Source organism: Pogoniulus pusillus, chromosome 1, assembly GCF_015220805.1.
Source record: "Pogoniulus pusillus isolate bPogPus1 chromosome 1, bPogPus1.pri, whole genome shotgun sequence".
Taxonomy (NCBI): Eukaryota; Metazoa; Chordata; class Aves; order Piciformes; family Lybiidae; genus Pogoniulus; species Pogoniulus pusillus.
The window spans coordinates 28719536-28741265 of record NC_087264.1 but is presented as its reverse complement, the minus strand read 5'-3'; the positions used below and the strand labels follow the sequence as shown (position 1 = coordinate 28741265).

Below are 21730 nucleotides of genomic sequence, written 5' to 3'. Positions count from 1 at the left end.
CACATACACACAATATATTTACAAGTATTTGCAATTATATACAAATTAGAAATAATACAGAAATCCAAACTCCCTTCCAGACAATGAGTGATACAGACTTCACCATTATTTTCCTTCCACAACCAATGATCTAATTTCTTTCATTAAAATATTCCAATTAGCCTTAAACCAGCAGAAGAGGCAGACATGACCTTTAATGTGCAGTAAGTTTGCAGCAGCAAAGACATTAGCCCAAATAATTTTCCATGTGTGGGAACAGCAGTGTGGTGGTGGTTACTGTGGCTTCAGCAGGGGTTCCACAGAATGTATCCTGGGGATCTGGGACAACGAAAGCTTTCAGGCATACTGCCTGGCCTCAACAGACCAGGCTAAAGCTCTCAGAAGTTTCTGTGCATACACTGCAGTTGCTGAGCTCATTGCTCTCTGAGTGGAGACAAAGTCTGCTGGTCTGGTGACTTTTTTTCCCCTTGCCTGTCTTATGTATCATTGAGGTATTCATCTTCCTAAAATAAGGGATCCAGAGCTTAGCAAAATTGTATATCACACTGTCACTGTGGAAGAGGAGAAACTCTTCTGGGTATGTTGGGCTTGTTCCCATTGGAACAGAAATGTTTATTGAAAAGCATCTGTTCTGATAAATGTCTGACAAAAATAATTTGTGAGGGAGGACTTCCTGTGCTGGCATTGTGGGCAGCACTCCCCTAGTTCCAGGAGAGCCACACTGCCTGGAGCTGGTGACACAGCAGCACTGAGGGTTGACTCTGCTCAGTGCCTGGCTCCCAGCAATGCTACCCTCATATCCTCTGTCAGGAGCATATAGAAATAGTGAACTGCTCAGAGACCCCTACACATTCAGCCAGAGAAACTCATTAGCCAGCCAGCACCCTGTTCGTGCTCCTCCTCTGGTTAACAATTTACAGGATATAGTTATGCAACCACACAGTAGTTACATGGTGCTTCCTCAACATGGTTTAATCACTGCTTTTTATTTCCCCCCCTCCATCAATAGCACCACTAGATGGTTTCCTACAATTCAGAGAAAAATGGTGACCTCAAATGAAATTAGAGGTGAAATGTGGTTTTCAGTATGGGAGCTACATATTCAGTGCTTCTTCTAGGCTTTGCCATTTAAATTACTCTAGTGAGGAAAATCACCACCAAACCCAACTGTGTTACATTCAGAGCATCTTGCTTCAGCTCTGTGTGGATGAAAAGGCTGTGCATGCTCCTTCACTTCTCCCCATGCTTTCTCTGTCTTCCTTAACATGCTGAGCACATAATCTTGTACCTTCATAAGGTCTCAAAATACAGATGTTCCTAATCCTGTGCCTCTGTCCACAGAATATTCTCGAGCTCAAAGTCTACGATGAAAATGAAGTCACTAAAGACGAGCTTCTCTTCACTGTTCTCTTTGACGTTGCTAAAATCCAGCTTGGAGAAACTGTTCACTTGACTTTTCAGCTAAATTCAAAGGTGAGGAATAAAACTGCCTTGGCCACAGGAAAGAAATACATTTCTGATATTCCCTCTTTGATAACTTCTTGGAAAACATTTGTAGGTGGGAGGGGTTCTCTCTCATTGGCTTGCACTTAATATAAGTTGCAGAAGTTGGACAAGGTTTACCTTCCTACATTCAACATAATCCTGAAGATGTTTACCAGCTCCTCAAATCAAATTGGGCTTTTATGATACTAATCACTATTTTGACTCTGTTGCTCAAATAGCTTTTGTTTGAAATAAGAGACTTTATCTCTGTTGCATAAAGTTTCTCTGCTAAAATTTCTTTACCTGGGGCCAGCACTTGTGTATTTGGGGATACTCTCTGATACAAGCACTTAAAAACTGATACAATGCCCCATAATTCTTTTCTGTATACTTGAATATAACACAGAGGTCCACGTTGAGGTGCTAAAACCAACTGAGAGAGAATTACTGTAACTGTCTCATTACTTCAATGTGCATGAATACATCCATGATGACTTCAGCATGGGATCTGGCTGTTCCATTTAGTTACTCTTACAGATCTTCTATAGGTTACATACTAGTGTTCAGCTCTACAGTGATACCATCAGGCAGTCTATATTAACTTGTCTGGTGACTGGTCATTGCCCATGTTATAGGAGTTCTTTTGATCAGAAGAATTTAAAATGCCTTTTGTTATCCAGCAATATCGTGGATGTCAACGTTACCCAGAACAAAGCAAGGTTTTAGACAGTTTTAAGCCAGCAGCTATTGCTGCAACTGGGGGTTGCCTATGTCACCATTTAACTTCTGCCTCACCACAGAATGGGCAAGTGCAGTCAGCCTGGAGACTGACAGTTGATGAAGGAAAGGGAATGCTTCCAAAAATCACTTTAACTTGACTGATTTCACTTATGCAAGCATACCCTATCACAGGCAGGAAATTTGATTTCAAGGGCTGCTTCAGGAGCCAGACTAATAATTGACAACTATAGCAAAAGAGGAATTAAATGAATCAAAATGCTTATAATGAATTAATCTTTTACAGACAAAAGAGATACTGGAGGCTGAGTTTGCATTGGAGAGCATGTGAGTAAAACCCCCAAAGAACTGTCCTTTGTAAAAGGAAGCAGTTAAGCGTGTGCTAGCTTCACAGCATCACAGCCATAGCTAGCGTTCATCAAGTTATCTGTATATTGGCTAAAACACTGTGTTCAATATCTACCAATTTGTTTATCTGCTGGAAGAGGTAGAGAAGGACAGTAAGAATGGCAGCCACTGTGCTTATTACCACTGCTTACCATTATCATAAAAAAAAATATGGAAGACATTTCAGATATCTCCCCAAATTAAAAATCAGTAACATATTTGAGACTATGCTCGACCAGGCAACCTTTAAGGGAAGTGTTATTCCTTGGTGCTCATTTAAAGATGTATTTAGGTAATTTAAATTCTGACTGTATTTTTTCCCTCTCTTTCAGTCCAGTCCCTCCTGAGAAGCTGGTCACTAATGGTGTATTAGTGGTAATGTTAAACTGTTTCTCTTCTATGTTAATTTTCATGCTAGTGATGCAAATGGGCAGGTACCTCAACATCTCATGGCAGGAAGGGTTTAAGGGGAGGGAGATGTGCAGGCTGACAGTGCAGTGAAGTGACTCAGATACAGCATGTTTTGTATAGTTAATTCTCTTATCATTCATCCCTGCTACAGTCTCGTGAAATTTCCTGCTTGGAAGTCCTGGTGGACAATAAATGGACAAAGAAAGAACCTTCAGGTTAGAATTTAAACTAGGAAAAAAAAAATCTTATGATAAACTGAAAATCTCTCAAATTTTGGGGTCATTTTCTTGTAATTTTCCTACTTTTTTCTTAAAGCTGAGGCACAAGAACCAGATAGTTAGGAGTATAGGCAGGGTCATAAATGCAACACTTAACAGTGTGTCTGTGATGACTATAAAGATGGGACTGAAATTAGGATGAAAACCAGGAGTGATAATGAATCTTATTACTGATGTAAGTTATTGAGATAAATATATATATTTACATCTATTATTACATTGTGCTGTTGCTGCTTTATTAGCTTTTTGTTTTAATTTTTAATTTGTTTTAATTCTCCTTACTGTAATGTTTCCTGTGAGCTTTTAAGCACTGTTGAATATTTTGTATATTAAAAATGACAATGTCTGAGCGACTGTGGAATGTTCTCTTTGAGATCAGAGACATTAACTTCTCTACATTTTCATTATTTATTTTTTAATTTAGAAAAAGACTTCTTATTTTCAGTGAAGGGATCCTATGAAGAGAGCCAGACACTCTCTTTGGGCATATCCAGGCAACCCACGCTGTCCCTGGACTTCCATTACATCAAGTACAGCCTGTCAGAGCTCTGTGTGGCTCTGGCAGAGAAGAAGCCTTGTTTCTGCTTGGTATGTGATTGCAGCATGAGTAAGCACAATGAACTCATGGTTTTCCATACCTGACACATGAAAAGAACTTGTATTTTCTAATTAAAACCCGTCTTTTATGATCTGCTGTAGAAGGGCACTGTACCTTCTGAGACCCCTAAATATTAGGTGCTAACTTGGAAGCTGTTACATGGTGACACTGTTTGAAGAAAAATAAGTTGATGGCAACACATTTTGTAGTGTGTAGATTAAATATTTTTCGACATAATATTTTGTTTTTCAGAGTACCTCAGGTGAAGAGAAAAAATACTCCCATGCATCCCTTACTATTCCTCTGGATTCACTTCCCTTCATGGAGAAAGTAGCAGTGGCAAAGGTGATTTATACCAGCTTTTTAGAATAAATGTGAAACTATGGACTAAAGCTTCATAGGCAGGAGTTATTTAGGCCATTGTGAAGTAGGCATTGAGGTATGCAAATGTTGGTGCTCTTACATTCCTAGCAGAGAGCGTTATGGACCTGTAGAACCAAAAACCACAGCCAAATGTTTGCAAAGTGATGTCTGTGACCAGCTTGGGGGAATAATTTATGTCACAGCAAACACAAACAATGAGGCAAGATGGGACAACGCTGGCAGAGCTGGTGCTGGATCTTCAGTATAAAACAGTTTAAAGAAAACAAAGAAAACTTGGAGTCTTAAAAACTGAATGGATTTTCTGACTGTTACAGCTTTGTGGCTCCAACACAGCTCTTAGGAGAAGCAAAGGGCTTCAGAGCTGATTGAAAGCATAGGATATAAAATCATCTCCAGTGCTTCTAGTGTGGTCTGTTGGTTTGTTTTGTTTTCCTCCCTAGGATGAAACAATCAATTTACGTGTGAAGTCAAATAATTGGTAAGAAATTCTGTCTTTTAAATTTGTGGTTGTGAAAAAAAGATGGTGCTCAGCTTTTTGCTTTCTTACCTTATCCTGCAACAGAAGTAGAACACATTAAGTCAGTGATTGTGTTCACCCCTGTTCATTCTGTGTTACTTATGTCCAGAAGGAAAACTCTGTTGACTGTGCTGGGTGAAATTTCCTGTTATGTTACTCTGCAGGGAACCAGTTTGCTTAGGAAGATCAATCTTTCCTGTCAGCAAAATCCATGGAGCTATGAATTTATGCCTTACTTTCCTTACCTGCAAAGAATTCAGAGTATTTGCACTTACAGAACTTGGGGGAGTTCAGGCAGCAAATCCTAAATATCTCACTGTTTATAATATCTATATATCAATTTATGTTAGACATTTATTAAAACTCACTGTGGCAATAAATGTTATTTCTGGTTTGGCAATTATTCAGGGTTTTCTTAGGTTGATTTTATTCTCTGTAAGAATGTACAGCTTCTAATCTCTCTTAGCCTTTTCTCCACCTTTTCTATAGTGTCTGTGATGTGCTTTTGTGGGGCCTTTTCTAAGCCTGATAGTAGAATCTGCGACTTGTAACTGTGGGTTCAGGCATGAGTTGTAAGCACTTGTGCACATTCTGTTTAACTCTGGACTTTGTTTGAGGTCAAGAAACTTGGATGTTCGCTTGGATTTTGATCTGTGTATGGAGGAGAAAAATTTCCTACAGAAAAGGAAGAAGTTTGTGGCTTCTGCTCTGAAGAAAGCACTGCATTTAGAGCAAGACTTACAAGACCACGAGGTATGGAGAGTGCCATGGACCATGCTGTGTAACAGAAATGTGTTTGCTTGTAGCCTTTCTTGTGTTGTTCCTCAAGCAGCTCTGATGCATTCAGCACCTCATGTAAAGTGCTGAGAAATGTTTAGATGGAACAATGTGAGAGCAGGGATAATAGCAAATCCAATTGGTGTGCATATTTGCTCAGAAAACAAATGAGATTTTTTTTTCTCCCTGATTTCTTTTTCATCTGTGAATTATAGATCTGGCTAGGCATAGAATGGTTTAGGTTGGAAGTGACCTCAAAGATCATCTAGTTCCAACCCTCCACCATAGACAGGGACACCTCCCACTCGAATAAGTTGCTCAAGGCCTCATCCAACCTGGCCTTGAACACATCCGGGGAGGGAGCAGCCACAACCTCCCTGGGCAACCTGTGCCAGTGTCTCACCACCCTCACTGTATAGAACTTCTTCCTAACATCTAGTTTAAATCTGCCCCTCTTCCAGTTTAAACCCATTACTCCTCATCCTGTCATTACAAGACCTTGTAAATAGTCCCTCCCCAGCCCTCCTGCAGGTCCCCTTCAGATACTGGAAGGCTACTACAAGGTCTCCTGGAAGCCTTCTCTTCTCCAGGCTGAAGAGCCACAACTCTCATAGCACAGCTCTGATCATCTTTGTGGCCCTCCTCTGGACTCTCTCCAACAGTTCAATGTCTTTCCTGTGTTGGGGGCTCCAGCACTGTACACAGTACTCCAGGTGGGGTCTGAGGAGAGCAGAGTAAAGGGGAAGAATCACCTCCTTTGCCCTGTTTGCCACTCTTCTCTTGGTGCAGCCCTGGACAAGGTTGCTGTCTCGGCTGTGCATGCACTGCTGGCTCACGTTGAGTTTTTCATCAACCCAGACCCCCAGGTCCTTTTCCTCAGCGTTGCCCCCCAGCTATTTGCCACCCAGCCTGGATTTGTGCTTAAGATTGTGCTGACCTGACTGCAGGACTTTACACTTAGCCTTGTTGAATATCATGAGATTGGCCTGTGGCCAGCTCTGCAGCCTGTCCAGGTCCCTCTGTATGGCATCCCTGCCCTCTAGTCCTGCTCTCTTAGTTGAACTTTCAGTCACCAAGGCCCCATCAGGTATTATACATTATCAAATTTTGGAGGGAGAAAACCTAACAGTTCAAATGGCAGTAACATTGAAGGGAATGTTTCTTATGACAGGCTGCCTCCTCTGATGCCTATCATCACAGCTCTGTTGGCACTAACAGCTCAAAGACATTAAACATTTTTCTCTTATTTGTCTAACTGGGTTAGGGTTTGGTTTTCTTCATATCCATGCTGGTGTGGGGATGATTGGTGCTTTAGGGAGGAAATATGGTCTATGATACGGTATTTCAGAAACAAAGTTTTCATTTTGAGAGGTTATTAGTTTTCACTTAAGCAGGACAGCTGGACCAAAGACATCTTAAATCTACTGTGGCAGAGTGGTTCTAGGTGTCGTAAGTGATGTCCCTGCTCACAAACCGATCGCATTAGCACACCATTTCTCACTAGCACACTAGTTTCAGTGGAAAAAAAGAAGGCAGTTTCTTAAGTATAAGAATTTTTTAAAGAAATACTACTATCTTCAGATTTTCTACCAACAGAATGGTTTTTTTGTTGTTGTTGTTGTGGTCAGAAAAACCCAAATCAGAATATCTTTCCTTGGTGTGAAATGTTTGTGTTGAATCAGGCCACTTCTCATTTTCTTTTCCTTGATGCAATTGTCTGGAAATATATATGGGAAATGTTATTTGGATCTTCTTCTCCCAGTGGGTTTCTTGGAGAAATTTGTCTTCTTGTAACATGATTTCCATGCAATTAGGCTTTGTTGTTGCACTGCAATTATATAGCCTAGGTACTTTATAGGAAATCTGGTCATTATTCTTGCAAAGGAGGATGAGCTCTGCTTGTTCTCAAAATAGAGCTCTTATGTGATGATGTTCCACTGAGGAAAATTCAGTCTAATATTGAAATGTCTTTAGAGAACAAGTTTTGAGCTGTTTTGGTAAAGCAGCATGTAACTACTTAGAACCAAAACTGCTTGATTTTGATAAAAAATGTCATAGCTAGTTAACAACTACTGTTTATTTCCTCCCACCCCCTGTAGAAAATATCAACTTTCATCATTTTCACCATGCTTGAGGGAACATGGAAATATTGGAATTTCTTATGGGACAGAAATGCAGCAACTGAGCATAAGAATGTAAACTAAGTTGTTGCTTACCATTGGTGTGTTGGTATTTAACAGGTACCAGTCATAGCAGTCATGACAACAGGAGGTGGCACCCGGGCACTGACATCATTGTTAGGCAACCTATTAGGTCTTCAGAAGCTGGACCTCTTAGATACTATTTCATACATCACTGGGTCATCTGGTTCAACATGGTAAGGAGATACTGAACAGAGACATTATTTGTCATCTCCATAGTCTGATGTATGAGAGATTTATTCATTTTGTCTTGCTTTACTTCAGACTCAAGCTTTTTTATAGTTGCATTGGGAGCACATTGCCTGAACCAGTACATGGCTTAGGCACTGCTTACAGGGAACACTCTTTAAGGCTTTGTTTCACTTCTAGGATCCTTTCTAACTAATGACTGCTGCAAATTAGTCTTGTGCATAAACCTACATAGCACAGAGGGGGGTTTGCAAGTCTTCAGGTTTCTCTGGTGATTTGAGGGGTCCTCTTAAAAAAAAAAAAAAAAAAATATATATATATTCCCCCCCCATACTCAATAATAAACTAAGCCCAAAAGATGTTTTTAATGTCAAGATAATTTGATGTGGTCCTTAAATCCAAGCCTAAAGAGTGAAAGCATCTCAAGTATATGAGAATGTACTTCCTTTTATTTTTTTTCTTTTTCCCCCAGGACCTTATCCCATTTGTATCAGAGCCCTGACTGGTCACGCAGAGATCTCTCCAGACCGATTAGTGAAGTCCGCAAACATATGACAAAGTGCAAACTGAGCTGCTTTTCCCTGGAGAGTTTGAAGTACTATGACAAGGAGCTAAAACTGCGGAAGCAAGAGGGTTACCAGATCTCTAGCGTTGATTTTTGGGGGCTTCTGCTAGAAAAAGCATTAAGTGATGGGGTAGTGTGTCTCTAATTTACCTAACAGCTACTGAATACTGTTGTATGGCAAATGAAGCTCCAAGGACAGATGCTATCTCCAAGGATAGATGCTAGCCTAAGAGCATGCCAGCATAATCCAGCAGATTGTTTCTGCTGGCTACAAAGCAAAGAATTTGTCCCCACATATCAACACGTTTACAGGCCAAGGTATATTCTGTGGAGCAGAAAACCTTCTATCAATGTATCTGAGCAGCCAACAGCAGAATCCTGCCCTTGGCTTCATTTGCTCTGTTTCTCACTGTGAGAACTTAATCCATGTAAAATAGATGCATATACTGAGAAGAGAGAAAGAGACCATTATCCTACAGTTCACTTGCAATTAAATAAGCTTATGTGTATGTGTAAATGTTTAGATCATTTCTTGGTTAAAAAATAAGGTCTAGACACAAAATGAGTGGAGAGAATGAGAACACGGAGATGGAAGCAGGCATTTATTTTGCTGTAATCCTATACACTATGCCAAGAAGATCCCTTGGTTTTTCTCATTCTATATTTCTGGTCAATTCACAGAAGAACAACCACAAACTCTCAGATGAACGACAGGCGCTGAGTCAGGGTCAGAATCCACTACCTATCTACATGGTCCTCAACATCAAAAAAGACTACAGTCTTTCAGAATTCAAAGGTGATGGCAAAACTGAGCTATATCTGGACTTGGTTGGTGTTCAGATTATCTACATTATCAGTTACTGGCATGTCCTGCAATCTCTTGCATGCTGAACCATAGCATTTATAAACAGTTTCGTTTCTTCTTAGCTCCTTCTTCAATGTCTAGACTTTGTGCCTAGGCTCTGGGAGGAATCCATCTTCCATGGGGCAGGAGACATCTAAGGGAAGTGCTTAAGGACAGCGAAGGTACTCACAGGTCAAAGCCTTAGCTCTACATGTAGGGTAATTTGAGCTAACCCCTTTCAGTATAAACTTCACTTATGTTTTATCTGCAGGAGCTTGCTGGACAGTTCTGAATGAACAGGTTTGGGAAATGTTACTGACTGAGCAGCTGAATGGTAGCTCGCTCGGTAACATTGAATGAGCTGAATGGTAGCTCATTCAAACCAGTTGAATGGTAGCTCCTCACCCTGAGGAATTCTGTTCTGTAATCACCCTGCTGATGGCGTTTCTCCTGCATCTGCTTCTGTGTCATTTCAGAGCCCTTTCTGCAGGGATAGGACTCAGATTTAAAAGTTCATTTTGTTCCTCTGCAGAATGGGTGGAGTTCACTCCTTATGAGGTTGGGTTCTTAAAGTATGGTGCCTTCATTCGTGCTGAGGATTTTGGAAGCGAGTTCTTCATGGGTCGCTTGATGAAGAAGCTGCCTGAATCCCGTATCTGCTTCATGAAAGGTGAAGTACTCCTTGTGAAAATGTGAATTACATAAAGACGGTGTTTACTTTTAGTGTACACAGATGCTGTGTATTGCAACCATTGCCTTGCAACATTCAGGACTAAAGCAAAGTGTACATTATGTTGTTCTCAACTCTGGGTGAGCTCCAGGTTGTTCTCATTTCTGCCTGCCTCCTTAGGTGCTGGAGTTAGGCTAAAAAGTACTTTAAAGGAAGTTTTGTGATGACAGTGGTGCAGCACGTTCAAACTCAAAGTGGCCAGGCAGCAAGCATACCCAACATATGCAGTCTGGTCTGAGGTCTGTGTTCTCCTTTTCAACACTTGAATTAGGCTGGGTGCACCATTTGGAATGACAGAGAGTCAAAACAATGTTGCCATCTAGTGGTACACTGTGTAATGCCCTCTTGGGATGCGATTAAAATGGGCTGTTAGTCACAGCGTGATAGTTTAAAGATAAAAGAAAGGTGCAGTTTTCAGAGCGATGCACAGCCTTTTCTAAGAGCAGTGGCTACAGCTGCAAAGATTGGGGACCACAAGACACTGAGGGTTCTGGAAGAAAGGTAAGAGTGCAGGAAAGCTTGTCTGCTATTTTCCACTTTGTTTCCTTAGTAAAAGATGCAATCTCTTGTAGCTTTTACTTCAGCACATACAAGTACCATGAAAGTTCCGTGCAACAGGTTAGAGAAACATGTAATTATGACCAAGTTCTGGTGGGACTTTGAAAGCCAATAAAATGTGCAAGCAGCATTTGACTCCTAGGGCTCAGGGAACAGAGAAGAGCTATGGACTGAAAAGGCACCAAATGAAGAGAGGAGAAACCGGATGAGATGCCTTGTTACGGCAGGCCTGGGCAGAAGCTTTTAAAGCTGCAGTGAGATGAGGTTGTGCCGTGTTGATGGAAACTGGCCAGTAATTAATTTGCGTATGAACTGTGGTTGCTAGCTAAGTGCTGAGCCAGAGAATCTCTGATTGATTCATTATGTATTTTTAATAGTTCTCAAGTGGTTTCCATTCTTATGGGGACTTCCTGTGAAAGCAGAAGACCCTTGGCTTCTTGTCTCACTCCACAAACAACCCAGATTTAAAAGGGGATTGTATTTCTGTTACTAACTTATGGAGCGCCTAATTGCTGTATTGTACAGTTCAAACTATTTCATCCTCTGTACAGCAGAGCTTTCATCAGTAGAGATTTTTCAAGGCAAAACTCATCACTGCCTTCTCTGGCAAAGTTCTTAGGAGGATCCCAAAGATTTTTGGAGACTTCTCCACTGGGGAGATATTTTCAGATGTTCTTTTAAGTGGAAGGGTGAAACTTGAAGAAGGACTATAGGGATGAGAATGACAAGGAGAGGGAGAGGAACCTTACAACAACTTGTGGCAAGAGAAAACTTACAAGGGACAGTGAGGATGTCTTGTTTTAGAGAACTACTTTGCAGACTATCCCAAATTGTGCTCTATCAGCCTTCAGACAACTGAATGTGTAGCTGTACGTGACACACTTTGCAGACCAAATCCTTATTTTATAGGAACTGGCGTGGTTTTACTGTCTGATGACAGTTGCTTATAGGACAGAAAATGCTCATTTGCAGTGTACCAGCAATAGTTGCATGTGACAATGAATTACAGTGACTGAAAGCCCAAAAGGGTGTTTAAAACTGTAGGTTGCTTTTGGAGAACAATGTGAGTTGCCACAAAAGAACCCAACCTTTCAGATTTTATTTTTTTAAAGGGATACTTGCAATTAACATTCTTCCACAGCAATTTGACCTGTTCTCTACCGTTGCACAGGCATGTGGAGCAATGTCTTTTCCTACAACCTCCTGGATTTTTGGCATTCTGCTCAAAGGCGCTCACTGAGGTGTACCCAGCCCAGGACTGTTGATGTTGGTTGGTTACTTTTCTGTTTCTGCTTTGCCCACTGCCTTATGAATCTTTATATGAGAATTACATTCAGATGTCTTATAGGGTGAAATCTTTGAGGCTTTTACATCTTTATTTCCATTACTCTCCCTTGGGTTGAATCTATACAAGGGATGATTTGCCACCAGATATAAAACTACTGATATTTTTAAACAGATCATCTTTGTTAGAGTCCTTCCTGCAAAACTGCATGTTGTAACAAGCATCTCAGCACTTTCCTCTCTGTCTGCCTTGGCTGACGGTACTGTGCTAGTTTGAAGCAGGCTAGAATGTTTTGGTGAGAAGAACTAGATTACAGGCCATGAAAGGAAAACAATGGTGATGCCTACTTTGCTCATAGGCTTGCTGAGATGTATATGAATAAAAGAAAAACATAGATAAGGGAGCCTCTCTCACTTCTGCTGGGGAACTGGCTGAGCTGCATCTTACTCTCTAACCTCACCCTCCATTTTGGACTAATCCACTTTGCTTCCTAACCCCCTGGCTGAACCTCCATTCTTCCTTGGGACTGGGGTAAGGTTGAGAGGGGCAGGGGGAAGGTGAAAGGGCAGTTGGGAGCCCCTCCTGGGGACTCAGGTTTCTGGGAGGGTTGTTGTGTTTCTGTATTACCTTTTTACCTTGTATATTTCTGTATATAACTGTATATACTGTAACTATCTGCTTGTATATTGTGCTAGCTGCAAGTATAAGCTTCATTCATATTTCCAGAGCTGGCTGAGTCTAGTCTGGGTGATTTCCAAGTGTGTGTGTGGGGGGGGGGTGGGTAACACCCAAACCATCACAGGTACATTTTATATGTTGGTGGTGGTGACAGTTCAGATGTAGCCGATACATGGAAATCTGTTTAAGTTGTCTTTCATTTTGTTGTAAACTCATGTCCTCCTTAGATGTGTTAGCTGTTTTTCCTGTGTTCATGTGTGGTTAGGAAATATGGTTTATGTGCTTTTCATCACTTTCTCCATGGAGGCGTTGCAGAACACTGAGGTCAATAAATACTTGTGATAGAAAGTGGTTGAGTTTGCATTAGGTGCCATTTAGGACAACTCTCTCTGCTTATTTCTGGGTGTCTGTGTCTACTCACAGTTTTGGGGTGTGTGTGTGTTTGTTTTCCAAAGCTGGTTTGGATTAAGTTTGAAAGAAACTGGTCCAGATTTTTAGCCTGTCCTCCCCTTCACACAGGGAATCCACCTGTGACTTCTATTAGTCATAGTAGTAGATTGTCTGTCTTTTTCCCCCCAGTTTTAGGAAGATTGTTACCATTCTGACTTTGTTTTTCAAGCAATATGTTTTCCAAAGATTGATTTTTCTCCTTCTTCCTACTTTATTTTGATTTTATGTTGCAATTAGGATCTTCTTTCTACTACAACCTTCTTTCATTGAGTTCATATTAGATGCCTTTTGGTATTTTTAGTGTTGCAAAGAACAGCAACTTGTTCGTCTCTACCTTTCAGAAGGACATGAGCCTTCCCCACCAGTCAGGAGCCATGAGTTAGACACCTACTTAGTCACACCTGAATGTGGCATCATGGGCATAATTCGGGAGATCCTGACTGAACGGGTGATGGTTTCAAAGTTCTACAACTTCCTGAAGGGGTTCCAGGTGCACAATGAATACCTTCAGAGCAAAAGCTTCCATATATGGAAAGGTAAACACCCCTGAATTATCTTTTTTTTTTTTTTTTTTTTTTTTTCTGCCTAGATGGTTGGTATTTTCATTGGTGAAGGCAGAGGGTGAAAAGGCTTTTTTCCTTACTTTGGAAACAATGTCCAGATAGCTAGATAAATTTTATCCAGCCAGATCAGCTCCAGGAAGTCACTTGATTCCAAGGAAGGCCAACTGCTGCTCATCAGGGACAGAAGGGCATCATCAGAAGTGAAGGTGCTTGGCCTTTCTACCATGGGCAGATCTTTCTCTTCTATGCCAAGGGCTGAGTTTTCCATAGTGTGGCAGTCTAGTAAAGCATAAGTGGTGAAGAAGCAAGAGGTACTTCTTCCTCTGTGATTAGCCAAACAACAGATATATTACTTCTCCAGAGAATCACTCATCATAACATATATTTCCTTTTAGATACTATACTAGAGAATTTCCCCAGCCAGCTGACAGAAACAGCAGAGTTCATGTGCCTAGCAGACACAGCAGGATACATAGACATCAGCTACCCGCCGCTCATGAGGCCTGAGAGAAAAGTGGATGTTGTCCTACATTTGAACTACTCTTCTGGATCACAGACATCGGTGTGATGACCTCTCTGTGTTCTTTAACAATGTCTGCTGTCTTTTAGCCTTTTTAGTCCTCTGTACCTCCTAAGGAGCCAGAATAATTAATATAGAAATAAAAGATTGCGGGAGAAATATTAGGTCTCTCAGTGGTGCTGGTAAATATCATGGTAAATCTTCTAAAGCAGACAGAATTAGTATCCATTTTCCAAACCTTTTATAAACTCTCTGATAGGAAAACCATAGACCTGTGTGTTTCTGGGATCTTAATATGGCTATTGAAGCTACACTGCATACAGAGTATTTCTCTGGAACTAGTGTACCACTATGCATGAACTAATTTAATTTGTCTTGTGATACCTATCTAAGGATATCCTCATGCACCTGAGTTAGAAGTAGCTTGCCCAGCTGTCTTTAGAACAGCAATAAGATTTTAGTTTGGTTTTATTTTTATTCTAAATTTTGGGGAAGAACTGCCCTTTGGCACCTTACCTGCTATGTCAAATATCAGCTAATAACTTGTTCTATGACTCCCGTAACTAGATACAGGTAAGACAGAAATTCTTGAAGACTAAAATTTTTATAGTCACCAACCAGATTGAGGCACAAAAAATACTATTTTCAAAAGTTACAGATGCAAAAGATTTAATTAAAAGTTCAGTCAAAATCATATTTGCTCCCAGATGCCTACATCAGATTCTATAATCATCTTAAGGCATATTAGACAGTAACAAGCTTTTAAATATTTCATGCCAAGTCAACAAAATGTTTGTACCTCTGTAAATCCATACTTAAAAAACATAGCTCTTCAGATTCCCGTTCATTCTGCTCATTTCAGGATTTTTGCCAGGAAGGGGCACATTCCTGTGTACTATGCAACAAGCCCACCCTTGCCTGCAGCCATGAGCATCTTATTTATCTTGCAGATAAAGGCTGAGGAGGAGGGGGTGAAACAACAAGAAGACTGAAAGTTTGGGTCTGAGTCCTAAATTGTTATTCTGTTAATAACTGGTACTTGATGTCTCATGAAAGACAGATAGGCCAGAAGAAATAGTGACAGTGAACGCTGGCCCCAGATCTTTGTGACGAGCCCTTGATGGATGCATTAGAAAAAGGTGGAGGGGGAATGTGACAGAATGTCTGGCTTTTTCTGTGTTCTGAATGCAGCCTTTGGAAGAAGCCTCCAAATACTTCCTAAAGCAGGGAATCCCGTTTCCCAAAATCAACCTGAGTGAAGAAGAAAAGAAAAATCTAAAGGAGTGCTATATCTTTGAAGACAGAGAGACCCCAGAAGCACCAATTGTGGTTTTTTTCCCACTGGTGAATGACACCTTCAGAAAATACAAAGAACCTGGTAAGCTGTGGGACAGAGGTGACCTTCTCATCACTTGGCTGTCTTTTGGCTGTCTCAGGATGGGGGAATGTGGTCTATTATGTTCTGCTTCCTCCTCTCCTGTGGCTTCCACGGAAGAAAATGTGGGTGTTTAGTTAGTGAGGAGCAATATGTAGGAAGTGGGATGTGGAAACAAGTCTGTACCCCATCAATATCCCTTTTTTATTTGCCAGGTGTGGAGCGCAGCCCTGCTGAGATGGCACAGGGCAATGTGGATGTCTCCAGCACTTTTTCCCCGTACTGCTTAAATAGCTTTACCTACACAGGGGAGGACTTCGACAAGCTGGTAGAATTGACCAGCTACAACATTCAGAACAACAAACATCTGATCCTTCAGGCTTTGAATTCAGCCATAGAGCAGAAACAACAGCACACAAAACAAACTGCATGCTGAATTTCAGAAAGATACCCATGCCATTTATGTTCTCCCTGGAGAAGAATCCAGACCTGTTTGGAACAGGCGTGATGGACTTGGGAAATTTCAAAGACTTGTCTCAGCCTGTGGTTCCTCTCCACCACATGGCAATCAGAGATAAACTGATCAAACAAAATAATTACTAGTCTCTTGCTTTATTTGTGTTGGATTTCACTGTGAGTGAACACTTTTTTTTCATGCATGTACATGTAGATGCAGTAAATCAAAGGTTAGGAGATGCAAGGCTTATTACTATTTTTTTTTTTTTTTAATGCAGGAATGGGAGGGCAGCGATAAAAAAACACAGAATGTCAGAGGCTGGAGTCAAACTCCCTTGCCAGAGCAGGATCACCTATACCAGATCACACAGGAATGTGTTCAGGCTGTTTTTGAATGCCTCCAGAGAGGGAGAATCCACAGCTCCCCTGCACAGCCTGTTCCGGTGCTCTGTCATCCTCGCAGGGAAAAAAATTCCTCCTCATGTTTAAATGAAACTTCCTAGGCCTCAGCTTCCACCCATTGCCCCTTGTCCTGTCATTGTGCATCACTGAGCAGAGCCTGGCTCCATCCTCCTGGCACTCACCCTTTACATATTTATAGACAGTGGTGAGGTTCCCTCTCAAGTCTTCTCTTCTCCAAGCTAAAGAGCCCCAGATCCCTCAGTCTCTCCTCCTAAGAAAGATGCTCCATTCCCTTAATCATCTTTGTGGCTCTGCACTGGGCTCTCTCAAGCAGTTATGGTTTCAAAATTTACTATGCCAGTAGAAGTTACAGGTGAAATGAAGGTAAATGAGTTACAGATATTTAATTTATTGCAAAAGTAGTGAAACAAAAAATATATATAACAAACATGAACAGTGTTCAAGAAAAAAGGAGAGAACTTTATTTTCCTATAATGTTAGCAAGAAATTTGGATAAAAATAATATGCAAAGCTGAACACAAATGATGGAAAATGCAGGTTTTTATTTTTTTATACTTCTGAATTTAGAAGTTTTATTACACCAGTGATATGCAACTTTGGAAAATCTGTTGGAGGTGGCCATTTCAGTACTTCTTGCAAGACAGAACCAGCTTTTCTAGTGCATCTTTAAGTAGCGAACCCAGGGCTGTACCTTTCATTTGCACACTCATTTAGATGATCCAGCTCGGCATCCAAGTAGGATGGGATGCTGTGAGAATAAAAATATTAGAGACTGAGAGACATTGATATTTTGTGGTAAGAAAGCAAGCCAAGTGCTTTTCCCCTGATACTCATGGCTGCTTCATAGGTAATTGCATAACTTTGTCAGTCCCTTGACCACATATACACAACATAGGCTGTAGAAAGCTGCTATCAATAGATAGCACAGGGCAATTTGTTTAACCTGCTTTTTTTGAGATGAGGACTAAAATAATTATTTGCTTTATGAAGGTTTTTAATAATGGGAATACTCTGTAAACCTGTTCCATTACAAAGATACTGAGGGGGGGAAAAAAAAAAAAGAGAAGATACAATCCTTCACTCGGTATCAGCTGCCCCTTAATTACTTCAAATTTAAATGAAATGTAGTAGTTTGCCCGTTCTGAAGAAACATGTATTGGCAAACACAGAGCTATGAAAATGAATCATAACCAAAAGAGAAAATAAATCTGTAATGCAAAATGAAATGTGAACCTCTTAAAGGCTGAAAACTTCTCTTCCCTCTTGCTATCATCTATCTCTCTCCCTTTCTCCAAGCATTCTTTTATGTCTTGTCTTCCACTAGCCTTCGTCACCTTGAGTCTCCCACACTCACCTCCTATGACCTCAGCCCCCTTAGGGGTGGTGTGTCCTTACCCAACTGCTTTTCCAGGCCCTCACACCTCCATCCAATTTGCAGTCCTGATGCAAACCTCCAGTGTGCTGAAATGGCTGTTTATTCACTGGTGCTCATCAAAAGCTCCTCGCTTTGTGATCTCTGCTACTGAGTCATGCAGTCCCCTTTGGCATTGCCTCTCCTCTGCCCCAGCTCTAGGTCCTTCTTGGGCTTCTCTGTTTACCATTATGGCAAACCCATTTGAGGTGACACACACATTTGCTACTTCTCCCAACCACCCATCTTCCAGCTGGAGTTTTGGGCCTCTTCAGCAGCTGTAAATGGAGTCCCCACCCCTGCCACCCAAGTCCTTTGATGAATCAAATGTCAGGAACTCTGTGTTTCCTTTCTCATCCTTGCTTTTAACTATGCATCTTTGATTCCCTTGCTATTTTTTGGGTTGATGCTTTACCAGAATGAAGCCACGTTTACTCCCAGGATGTTGCTAAGTCATGCTCTGCTCTGCCTGCCCGGGCTGAACCCATTCCACCTCCCAGCAGTTTGGTCAGGCCACCGTGATTGCTCCTAGTGGTCCTTTCACTGTGGGTAAAGCCCTTGGACAAAAAGTGGATCTTCGTGTCAATTCTTCCCTTGCAGTCCTCAGACATCCATGCCTTTATTTTCTCAGGCACACCCACAGACACCCGAGTCCTGCAGCAAGGTCTTTGTTGTGACGCTGGCAGTACCTTGGTGTTCCATATCGCTGTAGATGCTGGAAAAGGCCTGGCTTGAGCCTGCGTACAGCCACCCTCTTCCTGGGGCGCTGGGGGCCTTCGCCCACATGTATGTAGCAACTCACAGAATCACATAGAAATGCAGAATGGTTAGCCACTGGAAGGGACCTCTGGAGGTCACTGAGCCCAGCCCCCTGCCAGAGCAGGATCACCTAGGGCAGGCTGCACAAGAACGCAGCCAGATGGGTCTTGAAAACCTCCACAGAAGGAGACTTCTCAGCCTCTCTGGGCAGTCTGCTCCACAGCTCCGGCATCCTCATACCAAAGAAGTCTCTCCTTGTGTTGAGGTGGAACTTGCTGTGTTCCATCTTATACCTGTTGTTCCTTGTCCTATTGCTGGGCACCAGTGAAAAGCTGTAGCAGATGTCCTTGGTTTGAGGGGAAGTAGGACAGGGCCGTCACGCCGTCTGCTCTCTGGGGTGTCTCCAGCTGCCTGCTCAGCAGTGGTCTGTTCTCTTGAATCCTGGCTAGTCAGCGCTCCTGGGCCATGCTTAACATGGCGCTTTGTTTGTCACCGAGGGGTTGGCTCATTTGTTGGGCTCAGCTTCCTTGCTGTCACGCCGTTCGCTAGTCTGGCTGGACAGGGCGGGCTGTGGAAGGTGGTTGGTCCTCGCCGGCCAGCGCGGGGCTCTGCGTGGCCTTGTCCCCCGGCGTTTTGTTTCTGGCTCTGCCGCCAGTGGGGTTTGTTCCCTGTGCTCGGCCTCTGGGCTCCGCTGAGGCATCGGCAGAATGCAGGCAACAGCTGCACATGCGGGCATTTAGAAGCTCCTGTGATCTCGCAGGTTGGGAGTGTCCCTTTTGACAGGCAATAGGAGTAATTTCATGGAATTATCCCCTCAAAGGAGGAAACGACCCCAGCAGGGTGGGGAAGGGAAGCTCTATGGAAATCCAGGCCTACGCTGTACCACGGTGCCAGCACCAACAGCAGTCAGCATGGGTTTTGACTCTTGGCAGCTCGGGTAGTAGGAGCTACAAACATTAACATGGTGACCTCCTTAACTGTAATTAACATGTTCTGCACTTTTTCTGTGTCTGCTTTTTCCTTCTTACCTATTCATTATCCACAGGTAAGTGAAGGGATTAAGGTGCAATTGTGCCTTGGCCCCAGCCCTTCTGATTATCACAAAGGTGCATCCCAGAACTGCCCGGTGAGGTGAGTCAGCCCACAGGAACCGAAGGAAAGCAGCGGTGGGGTTTCATCCTTTGTGAGACATGTGGATGCTCAGACAGTCCTGCCAGGTGAGTGCAGCTGAGGAAGCAGAAGCTGATGAAATGGTTGGCAGCACCGTTTTAAACTGCTCTGTGAAGAATGAACAAGCAAAAGATTACTACAAGCAATCTGAAGTGAGGTATTTGTGAGGCTGCACCACATAAATGACAGGGAAGATGTCTGCCAGGGCAGGTACAGGAGAACACAGGTGGTAGAGCAGGACTCCCTTCTGAGTAATTGTTTCAGAATCCATTCCCACGTTGAGTTCTGCTGTGCATGTGCAACATTCTGCAGTCTTACCAGGGGGATAATGCTGCAGAGGAAGCCCTCAGGGCCTCATTTTACCTTACAGCAGCCTTCCAGTATCTAAAAGTGGCCTATGAGAAAGATGGGGAGGGATTCTTTATCAGGAAGTGTAGTGACAGGACAAGGAATAATGGCTTTAAAATGGAAGCGGGTAGATTTTGATTAGATATAAGGGAGAAATTCTTCACTATGAGGACAGCAAAGCATTTGGAAGTGCTGAGAGAAGTATTGGGTGTTCCCTTCATGGAACTGTTCAAGGTTGTTTTATGGGGCTTTCAGTAACTTGGTCTAGTGGAAGGCATCCCTGACTATGGCAGAAGGTTGGAACTAGATGATCTTTAGCTGCCTTCTAACCCAAATCATTCTATAATTCCACGATTCGTTTTCACCAGGGCTGGTTTCCTCACACCCTAATCACAGTATGCTGGTAGCAGTGGGTGAGAGCTTTCATGCCACTGAGCTTCCATACCTTTGAATTTCCTCTGAAAGCCTGTACTTTGTAGGATTGCCAATGAAGACCAGCAGATTCTGCAGCAGATCTGCCCCAGCACTCCTCCCACCCTTCCAGCTCTTCACATGAAGACTCTGAGATGCCTTGTCATGTCTTCACTTTCTTCCTCTTTGGCTCCTGAGGTCTCCTTGGCATTCCTTTCAACTGACTATTGCTTATCTCCTGTTCTCCATACAGTTGGGAATCTCAACCAGATGATGCAGCCTGATTCTGGATGCCTTGATGGCTTACAGTATTCATGCTTGTTCCAAACATAAACAAATCTCCATTATTCAGACTTGAAGCTTCTGGAGATGCTATCACAGTATGGAGGAGACATGTGAGACAAAGGGGAAAGATTAAGAAAACAAAAGGTGTAAGAAATAAGAGAGGAAGGAAGAAGAGAAGGGAAAAAAACCTCCCAAAACTCAAAGAAAAGTGAAAAGAGGAATTATATATGTGTGGTATAGAGATCAACAAAAGAAGGAAAAGTGTATTTTGGAAAGCAAAGGAATCATTAGGAGAGAAATAAGAAAAGAAAGAGAAAATCAGAAACTTAGAGATGGTGGAGACAAGCATTTAAAAGGTAAATCCCTTCCCTAGCTTCTTCAAAGCAATCTTGATAGTGTGTTCCATTAAAAAGTATAACACCTACAAAACCCTAATCTGGAAAACCTGATGGCCTAAAATCCTACTTAGGAGATTTTGACTGCTCTGAGTTTACACACACCTGATATGCATACTGTATGTGCTTAGTAGCTCTCAGTTCATTCTTCCTTTCTCTGACCTTAAACACTGAGTAAAGATAGCCCCTCCACTCCTAGCAGTAGAACTTCTCCTGCCAGCTTCTGCTAGTTGCATCCTAATTGTCTCTCAGCTAATAATCTAGAAACTAGTAAATATGTGGAATGTTTGCTCCCCTTCTCTTTCTTCTGCGGGGATAATGGAGCATCCTGAGAGGCTGATAATTATCAAATAAGGAGCTGCAAGTTTCTACATATATTAATAATGTTCTTTTAAGTCTTGAGCAATAGATAGTTGTTTCTATAATTTTGCAATTTCTGTTTCTCTGTTGGTTGACATGCAAAATTTTTCCAACCAGGCTTAAAAGCAAGTTGTGATCCAAATTTCTCTTTGAACTGCTATTGTCTTGGTTTGGTGTCT

At 42.1% G+C, this 21730-nt stretch overlaps 1 protein-coding gene across 3 annotated transcripts in view; it reads left to right on the top strand.

Annotated features, from left to right (window-relative positions):
• Positions 1-16129, top strand: part of LOC135176854 (cytosolic phospholipase A2 epsilon-like) — a 34779-nt gene extending 18650 nt beyond the window's left edge. Inside the window, exons 4-20 of one of the 3 annotated variants that reach the window (XM_064146277.1) lie at positions 1342-1473; positions 2510-2550; positions 2943-2985; positions 3173-3236; positions 3745-3887; positions 4150-4242; positions 4722-4759; positions 5416-5551; positions 7816-7952; positions 8438-8660; positions 9212-9326; positions 9907-10044; positions 11834-11932; positions 13417-13611; positions 14034-14200; positions 15350-15536; positions 15749-16129. In XM_064146277.1, coding sequence (XP_064002347.1) covers positions 1342-1473; positions 2510-2550; positions 2943-2985; positions 3173-3236; positions 3745-3887; positions 4150-4242; positions 4722-4759; positions 5416-5551; positions 7816-7952; positions 8438-8660; positions 9212-9326; positions 9907-10044; positions 11834-11932; positions 13417-13611; positions 14034-14200; positions 15350-15536; positions 15749-15969 — 2172 coding nt within the window. In that variant the 3' untranslated portion in view covers positions 15970-16129. Of the gene's footprint in view, positions 1-1341; positions 1474-2509; positions 2551-2942; positions 2986-3172; positions 3237-3723; positions 3888-4149; positions 4243-4721; positions 4760-5415; positions 5552-7815; positions 7953-8437; positions 8661-9211; positions 9327-9906; positions 10045-11833; positions 11933-13416; positions 13612-14033; positions 14201-15349; positions 15537-15748 lie in introns of all 3 variants that reach the window. The other 2 variants (XM_064146268.1, XM_064146258.1) reach the window with 2 other exon arrangements.
• The last annotated feature ends 5601 nt before the right edge of the window (positions 16130-21730 follow it).